The sequence below is a fragment of the Rhinopithecus bieti genome, unplaced genomic scaffold, assembly GCF_001698545.2.
Source record: "Rhinopithecus bieti isolate Rb0 unplaced genomic scaffold, ASM169854v2 scaffold_29928, whole genome shotgun sequence".
NCBI lineage: Eukaryota > Metazoa > Chordata > Mammalia > Primates > Cercopithecidae > Rhinopithecus > Rhinopithecus bieti.
The window spans coordinates 4,463,306-4,472,903 of record NW_016814053.1 but is presented as its reverse complement, the minus strand read 5'-3'; the positions used below and the strand labels follow the sequence as shown (position 1 = coordinate 4,472,903).

The window sequence follows — 9,598 nt, the reverse complement described above, 5'->3', positions numbered from 1 at the left end:
AAAAAAAAAAAAAAAAGTTGAGTCATACATTTCAGGTCAGGTCTGCACAAAGAGACTACAACGAAATATTTATGTGGAATTGAGTACTTCAAAACTGTGAAAAAGACTATGTAAAAAAAGACATATCTAAACATTTTTAAAGTACCCAAAGGAGTAAAGAAATTGATTTTTTAAAAACCTGTTTATCCCAGCAAGTGGCTCATTGACTGTTAGGCCAATGGGGATGCCACCATCAACAGCCGTGACAGGCTCTCCTTACCCCTGAGCCTCCCGGGTTCACGCTATTCTCCTGCCTCAGCCTCCGGAGTAGCTGGGACTACAAGCGCCTGCCACCTCGCCCGGCTAGTTTTTTTTTTTTTTTTTTTATTTTTTAGTAGAGACGGGGTTTCACCGTGTTAGCCAGGATGGTCTCGATCTCCTGATCTCGTGATCCGCCCGTCTCGGCCTCCCAAAGTGCTGGGATTACAGGCATGAGCCACCGCGTCCGGCGGAAAATTTCATAAATCAATAAAATAAAATTTTAAACTTGTCACAACTGTATAATACTGTTGCAATAACTTTGGAATGACAATACCTTCTGTAAAATGATTCGTACATTAAACACTTTACCTAAAACAGGCTTTAGTCCTGGCTCTGCCTCAAACCAGAATTTTTATCTTGAAACAAAATTTCAATGAATCTTAGTTTATCTGTAAAATAAGATGGTTAATCTTTGAGTCCAACCAATTTAAAAACTAGGCAACTTGTGCTTACAAAACACAATACACAGCACCATCTAGAGGTGAAAAGGAATACTTTTGTACATTTTTCATGTATTAAAAAATGATTTTTTAGCCTTAAAACCACAATATTAAGTCAATATATTTTATGCCTGCAGAAAGTGCCTGGGTAAATGTATGAGAATTGTAACAGGTCTATCACATCGGATAAAACTTTTAGAATGAATGTCACAGTTGTCAGGCCTCTGAGCCCAAGCTAAGCCATCATATCCCCTGTGACCTGCACATAGATACCCAGATGGCCTGAAGCAACTGAAGATCCACAAAAGTGAAAATAGCTTTAACTGATGACATTCCACCATTGTGATTTGTTTCTGCCCCACCCTTACTGGTCAATGTACTTTGTAATCTCCTCTACCCTTAAGAAGGTTGTTTGTAATTCTCCCCACCCTTGAGAATGTGTTTTGTGAGATCCACCCCCTGCCCGCAAAACATTGCTCCTAACTCCACCACCTATCCCAAAACCTGTAAGAATTAATGATAATCCCACCACTCTTTGCTGACTCTTTTCAGACTCAGCCCGCATGCCAAGTGAAATAAACAGCCTTGTTGCTCACACAAAGCTGTTTGGTGGTCTCTTCACATGGACACGAGTGATATTTGGGGCCAAAGACCCGGGTCAGAGGGACTCCTTCAGGAGACCAGTCCCCTGTCCTCACCCTAACTCCGTGAAGAGATTCTCCATACGACCTCGGGTCCTCAGACCCACCAGCCCAAGGAACATCTCACCGATTTTAAATCGGGTAAGCGGTCTTTTCACTCTCTTCTCCAGCCTCTCTCGCTACCCTTCAGTCTCCCCCTCTCGCTACCCTTCAATCTCCCTGTCCTTCCAATTCCAGTTCTTTTTCCTCTCTAGTAGAGACAAAGGAGACATATTTTATCTGTGGACCCAAAACTCTGGCACCAGTCACGGACTCAGGAAGACAGTCTTCACTTGGTGTTTAATCACAGCGGGGACACCTGCCTGATTATTCACCCACATTCCATTTATTGGTGTCTGATCACTGCAGGGATGCCTGCCTTGGTCATTCACCAACATTCCCTTGGTGGCAAGTCAATTGCGGGGACGCCTGCTTTGGCTGCTCACCCACATTGCAGCCCAGCGCTGCTCCCCGCCCCCCTTCTCTGTGTCTCTACCCTTCTGTTTAAACTTGCCTCCTTCACTATGGGCAACCTTCCACCCTTCATTCCGCCTTCTTCTCCCTTAGCCTGTGTTCTCAAGAACTTAAAACCTCTTCAACTCTCGCCTGACCTAAAATCTAAGCCTCTTATTTTCTTCAGCAACAGTGCTTGGCCCCAATACAAACTTGACAATGGTTCTCCATGGCCAGAAACCAACACTTTTGATTTCTCCATCCTACAAGACCTAGATAATTTTGTCGAAAAATGGGCAAATGGTCCGAGGTGCCTTATGTCCAGGCATTTTTCACACTTCGTTCCCTCCCTAGTCTCTGTTTCCAGTGCCACTCGTCCCAAATCCTCTTTCTTTCCCTCCCGCCTGTCCCTTCGGTCCCAACCCCAAGCTTCACTGAGTCTTGTGAATCTTCCTTTTCTACTAACCCATCTGACCTCTCACCTCCTCCCCAGACTGCTCCTCCTCAGGTCGCTCCCCGCCAGGCTGAATAAGACTCCAACTCTTCTTCAACCTCTGCTCCCCAACCCTATAACCTTCTATTACCTCCCCTCCCTACACCCGGTCTGTTTTACAGTTTCATTCTGCAACTAGCTCTCCCCAACCTGCCCAGTAATTTCCTCTTAGAGAGGTGGCTGGAGCTGAAGGCATAGTCAGGGTACATGCACCGTTTTCTCTATCAGACCTTTCCCAAATCAGCCAGTGTTTAGGCTCTTTCTCATCAGACCCCACTTAAATATATACAGGAATTCCGATATCTAACTCTGTCCTACAATTTAACCTGGAGTGACTTAAATGTCATCCTAACTTCTACCCTCTCCCCAGATGAATGGGAAGGAGTTTTTCTCTAGCCCAATCTCACGCTGATAACTGCCGGCTTCATGAGCCAGACCTCCAGGAAGGCATTAGAGCAGTTCCCTGAGAAGATCCCCAATGGAACTATCAAGCAGATTCCCCAGTTATAGCTAGGCAAGATTACATGGTTTCCTGACTAGTTGAAGGGTTTAAAAAGGCAGCTTACAAAGCTGTTAATTATAACAAACTTAAAGAAACTACCCAAGGTAAAGATGAAAACCCAGTTCATGGCCTGTGTAGCAGCAACCCTTAGATGCTTTACTGCCCTAGACCCAGAGGGGCAGAAGGCCGCCTTATTCTTAATATGCATTTTATCACCCAGTCCACTCCTGACATTAGAAAAAAGCCTCAAAAATTGGAATTCAGCCCTCAAACCCCACAACAGGAATTAATCAACCTTGCCTTCAAGGTGTACAAAAATAGGAGGTAGCCACACAGCTACACATTTCTGAGTTACAGCTACTTGCCTCCGCTGTAAGACAACCCACAACCATGTCTCCAGCACACAAAACTTCAGAACATCCAAGCCACAGCTCCCAGGGGCTCCTTCAAAACATCCTCATGGACCTTGCTTCAAATGCCAAAAGCCTGGCCACTGGACCTCAGAATGCCCGCAGCCCGGAATTCCTCCTAAGCCATGCCCTGTCTGTGCAGGCCCCCACTGGAGGTCGGACTGTCTGACTCACATTGCCACTGCTCCTAAAACCCCTGGAGCCCAAACCCAACGTTCCTTGGCCAACTCCTTCCCAGATCTCCTCAGCTTAGCAGCTGAAGACTGACGCTGCCCAATCGCCTCCGAAGCCCCCAGGACCATCACGGACACCGAGCTTCAGGTAACTCTTACAGTGAAGGGTAAGTCCGTCTCCTGTTTAATCAATATGGGGGCTACCCACTCCACATTACCTTGTTTTCAAGGGCCTGTTTCCCTGCCCCATAACCGTTGTGGGTATTGATGGCCAAGCTTCAAAACCCCTTAAAACTCCCCCACTCTAGTGCCAACTTGGACAACATTCTTTTATGCACCCTTTTTTAGTTATCCTCACCTGCCCAGTTCCCTTATTAGCCTGAGACACTTTAACCAAATTATCTGCTTCCCTGATTATTCCTGGACTACAGCCACATCTCATTGCCATCCTTCTTCCCAACCCAAAGCCTCCTTCACACCTTCCTCTTGTACTCCCCTACCTTAACCCACAAGTATGGGACACCTCCACTCCCTCCCTGGCAACCGATCACCTGCCCATTACTATCCCATTAAAACCTAATCACCCTTACCCCACTCAATGCCAGTATCCCGTCCCACAACAGGCTTTTATCACTCGCCTGCTATAGCATGAGTTTCTAAAAACCTATAAACTCTCCTTACAATTCCCCCATTTTACCTGTCCAAAAACCAGACAAGTATTACAGGTTAGTTCAGGATCTGCACCTTATCAACCAAATTGTTTTGCCTGTCCACCCTGTGGTGCCCAAACTGTACACTCTTTTGTCCTCAATACCTTCCTTCACAACTCACTATTCCATTCTTGATCTTAAAGATGCTTTTTTCACTATTCCCCTACACCCCTCGTCCCAGCCTCTATTTGCTTTTACCTAGACTGACCTTGACACCCATCAGTCCCAGCAGCTTACCTGGGCTGTGCTGCCACAAGGCTTCAGGGCAGCCCTCATTACTTCACCCAAGCTCTTTCTCATGATTTGCTTTCTTTCCACTCCTCCGCTTCTCACCTTTTTCAATATATTGATGACCTACTGTGTAGCCCCTCCTTTGAATCTTGTCAACAAGACACCCTCCTGCTCTTTCAACATTTATTCTCCAAGGGATATCGGGTATCCCCCTCCAAAGCTCAAATTTTTTCTCCATCTGTTACCTACCTCGGCATAATTCTTCATAAAAAGACACGTGATCTCCCTGCAAATCATGTCCGACTGATCTCTCAAACCTCAACCTCTTCTACAAAACAATTCCTTTCCTTCCTGGGCATGGTTGGATACTTTTGCCTTTGGATACCTGGTTTTGCCATCCTAACAAAACCATTATATAAACTAACAAAAGAAATCCTAGCTGACTCCATAGATCCTAACTCCTTTCCCCACTCTTCTTTCCATTCCTTGAAGACAGCGTTAGAGACTGCTCCCACACTAGCTCTCCCTGACTCATCCCAACCCTTTTCATTACACACAGCCAAAGTGCAGGGCTGTGTAGTTGGAATTCTTACACAATGACTGGGACTGTGCCCTGTAGCCTTTTTGTCTGAACAACTTGACCTTACTGTTTTAGGCTGGCCATGATGTCTCCGTGCAGTGGCCACCACCACCCTAATACTTTTAGAGGCCCTCAAAATCACAAACTATGCTCAACTCACTCTCTACAGTTCTCATAACTTCCAAAATCGATTTTCCTCCTCACACCTGACACATATACTTTCTGCTTCCTGCCTTCTTCAGCTGTACTCACTCTTCGTTGAGTCTCCCACAGTTACCATTGTTCCTGGCCCAGACTTCAACCCGGCCTCCCACATTATTCCTGATACCACACCTGACCCCCATGACTGTATCTCTCTGATACACCTGGCATTCACTCCATTTCCCCATATTTCCTTCTTTCTTGTTCCTCACCCTGATTACATCTGGTTTATTGATGGCAGTTCCACCAGGCCTAATTGCCACATACCAGCAAAGGCAGGCTATGCTATAGTATCTTCCACATCTATCATTGAGGCTACCTCTCTGCCCCCCTCCACTACCTCTCAGCAAGCTGAACTCATTGCCTTAATTTGAGCCCTCACTCTTGCGAAGAAATTAAGCATCAATTTTTATACTGACTCTAAATATGCCTTCCATATCCTGCACCACCATGCTGTTATATGGGCTGAAAGAGGTTTCCTCACTACGCAAGGGTCCTCCATCATTAATGCCTCTTTAATAAAAACTCTTCTCAAGGCCGCTTTACTTCCAAAGGAAGCTGGAGTCATACACTGCAAGGGCTACCAAAAGGCAACAGATCCCATCGCTCAGGGCAACGCTTATGCTGATAAAGTAGCCAAAGAAGCAGCTAGCATTCCAACTTCTGTCCCTCACGGCCAGTTTTTCTCCTTCTCATCGGTCACTCCCACCTACTCTCCCACTGAAACTTCCACCTATCAATCTCTTCCCACAGAAGGAAAATGATTCTTGGAGCAAGGAAAATATCTCCATCCAGCCTCACAGGCCCATTGTATTCTATCATCATTTCATAACCTCTTCTATGTAGGTTACAAGCCGCTAGCCGCCTCTTAGAACCTCTCATTTCCTTTCCATCATGGAAATCTGTCCTCAAGGAAATCACTTCTCAGTGTTCCATCTGCTATTCTACTACTCCTCAGGGATTGTTCTGGCCCCCTCCCTTCCCTACACCCCAAGCTCGGGAATTTGCCCCTGCTCAAGACTGGCAAATTGACTTTACTCACAGGCCTCGAGTCAGGAAACTAAAATACCTCTTGGTCTGGGTAAACACTTTCACTGGATGGGTAGAGGCCTTTCCCACAGGGTCTGAGAAGGCCACCACGGTCATTTCTTCCCTTTTGTCAGATATAATTCCTCAGTTTGGCCTTCCCACCTCTAGACAGTCTGATAATGGACCAGCCTTTATTAGTCAAATCACCCAAGCAGTTTCTTGGGCTCTTGGTATTCAGTGGAACCTTCATGCCCGTTACCGTCCTCAATCTTCAGGAAAGGTAGGACAGACTAATGGTCTTTTAAAGACACACCTCACCAAGCTCAGCCTCCAACTTAAAAAGAACTGGACAGTACTTTTACCTCTTGCCCTTCTCAGAATTAGAGCCTGTCCTCGAGATGCTACAGGGTACAGTCCATTTGAACTTTTATATGGACGTACTTTCTTGCTTGGCCCCAACCTCGTCCCAGACACCAGCCCTCTAGGTGACTATCTTCCAGTCTTCCAGCAGGCTAGACAGGAAATTCGCCAGGCTGCTAATCTTCTCTTGCCTACTCCAGATTCCCAGCCATATGAAGACACCCTAGCTGGACAATCAGTTCTTGTTAAGAATCTGACCCCTCAAACTCTACAACCTTAATGGACCGGACCCTACTTAGTCATCTATAGTACCCCAACTGCCGTCCGCCTACAGGACCCTCCCCATTGGGTTCACCGTTTCAGAATAAGGCTGTGTCCATCAGACAGACAGCCCAATATCTCCTCTTCCTCCTGGAAGTTGCAAGTACTCTCCCCTACTTCCCTTAAACTCACTCGCATTTCTGAAGAACAATAATAAACCTTATGAGCCTGATACATACCTTCATTCTATTAGGTCTATTCGTCCTTACCCTACTCTTTGCAACAGGGCTTTACACAGTCACCCCACTACTTGGACTGTGTCCCCAAAATTTGTTATCCCTACTATATTCTGTCTAGTCATACTCCTATTCACCATTCTCAACTACTCATAAATGACCTGCTCTTGTTTATGCTGCCGGTTTACACTGTTTTTCCAAGACGTCACAGCTGATATCTCCTGGTGCTATTCCCAAACCACCACTCTTGACTCCCTCTTGGAGTGGATAGATGATCTTTGCTGACAGGGCACCCTCCAATACTTCCACCCTGATGAAGTTCGATTCTTTACTTTTATACTCACTCTTATTCTCATTCCCATTCTTATGCCACTCTACCTCTCCCTAGTTACTTCCAGCATGCTATCAATCTCATCCACTCTCTCCTCACTGCCTCCAGTCCTTCTCTAGCACAGAATTGTTGGCTATGTGTTTCCCTTTCTTCCTGCTCTTACACAGCCACCCCTGCTTTATAGGCCGACTGGGCTACCTCTCCCATCTCCCTGCACCTCAGAACCTCTAATAGCCCTCATCTTTACCTGCCTGAGGAACTTCTTTACTTTCTAGACAGATTTGGTGAGAACGCCCCAGGCATTTCACACCAACAAGCTGCCACACTTCTCCGCATCTACCTACGGCACCTTTCTCCTTATGTCAATTCCACCCCCCCAATATTTTGACCCCTAACCACACAAACAACTATCCCTGTTGCCGTTCCTTTATGCATCTCCCGACAACAGCCTACTGGAATTCCTTTAGGCAACCTTCCACTGTCCAAATATTCCTTTGCTCTTTATCTCCAGAACCCAGTCACATACATTACCAAACAGATGGGAGCATTCCAACATCACATTACTGATATGCCCTCTATCATTACTGACAAACTAAAAAACATCGGCAGTCACTACTGGTTAGGAGGACACCTACCCTGCATCTCACTCCATCCTTGGCTACCCTCCCCCTGCTCGTCTGAATCTCCTCCTGGCCCCTCCTCTTGCTTGCTTATACCCAGCCCCAAGAATAGCAGTGAAAAGTTATTTGTAGAAACTATGCGCTTTCTTGTACACCATGAGAACCGAACTTCTCCCTCTACGCAGTTGCACCATCAATCCCCATTACAACCTCTAATGGCTGCTGCCCTTGCTGGATCTCTAGGATTTTGGGTACAGGACTCTTCTTTCAATACACCCTCTCACCTTTTCACTTTACATTTCCAGTTCTGCCTGACACAAGGTCTCTTCTTTTTATGTGTCTCTTCCACCTACATGTGCCTACCTGCCAACTGGATAGGCACATGTACTCTAGTCTTCCTTACCCCCAGAATTCAATTTGCAGATGGGAACGAACAACTGCCTGTCCCCCTCATGACACCAACACGACAAAAAGAGTCATCCCACTAATCCCTTTACTTGTGGGTCTAGGACTTTCTGCCTCCACTGTTGCACTTGGAACTGGAATAGCAGGCATCTCAACCTCTGTCACAACATTCTGCAGCCTCTCTAATGACTTCTCTGCTAGTGTTACAGATATATCACAAACTTTACCTGTCCTCCAAGCCCAGGTTGACTCTTTAGCTGCATTTGTCCTCCAGAACCGCCGAGGCCTCGATTTACTCACTGCTGAAAAAGGAGGACTCTGTATATTTTTAAATGAAGAGTGTTGTTTTACCTAAATCAATCTGGTCTGGTATATGACAACTTAAAAAAACTCAAGGATAGAGCCCAAAAACTCACCAACCAAGCAAACAGTAACGTTGAACCCCCTTGGACACTCTCTAATTGGACGTCCTGGGTACTCCCAATTCTTAGTCCTTGAATACCTGTTTTTCTCTTTCTTTTATTTGGACGTTGTGTCTTCCGTTTAGTTTCTCAATTCATACAAAACCGCATCCAGGCCATCACCAATCATTCTATACGACAAATGCTCCTTCTAACAACCCCACAATATCACCCCTTACCTGAATATCTTTCTTCAGCTGAATCTCTCTCACTGTAGGTTCTGACGCCGCCCCTAATCCCACTTGAAGCAGCCCTGAGAAACATCGCCCATGATCTCTCCATACCACCCCAAAATTTTTCGCCACTCCAACACTTCACCACTATTTTGTTTTGCTTTTCTTATTAATATAAGAAGACAGGAATGTCAGGCCTCTGAGCCCAAGCTAAGCCATCATATTCCCTGTGACCTGCACTTATACATCCAGACGTCCTGAAGTAACTGAAGATCCACAAAAGAAGTGAAAATAGTCTTAACTGATAACATTCCACCATTGTGATTTGTTTCTGCCCCACCCTAACTGATCAATATACTTTGTAATCTCCCCCACCCTTAAGAAGGTTCTTTGTAATCTTCCCCACCCTTAAGAAGGTTCTTTGTAATCTCCCCACCCGAAGGTTCTTTGTGTATATTCTCACCACCTTTGAGTAATGTACTTTGTGAGATCCACCCTCGCTGCGAAAACATGCCCCTCCTCAACTCCACCGCCTAGTCCCAAAAGGCC

At 45.9% G+C, this 9,598-nt stretch overlaps 1 protein-coding gene across 1 annotated transcript in view; it reads left to right on the top strand.

The window, feature by feature from the left end:
* The window catches only part of LOC108513631 (embryonic stem cell-related gene protein-like), a 13,633-nt gene extending 4,256 nt beyond the window's left edge, over window positions 1-9,377 (top strand). The window contains exons 2-4 of the mRNA XM_017849449.1: window positions 1,293-1,522; window positions 3,421-3,599; window positions 9,094-9,377. Of these exons, the coding sequence (XP_017704938.1) occupies window positions 1,293-1,522; window positions 3,421-3,447 (257 nt within the window). The 3' untranslated portion in view covers window positions 3,448-3,599; window positions 9,094-9,377. The remainder of the gene's footprint in view (window positions 1-1,292; window positions 1,523-3,420; window positions 3,600-9,093) is intronic.
* The last annotated feature ends 221 nt before the right edge of the window (window positions 9,378-9,598 follow it).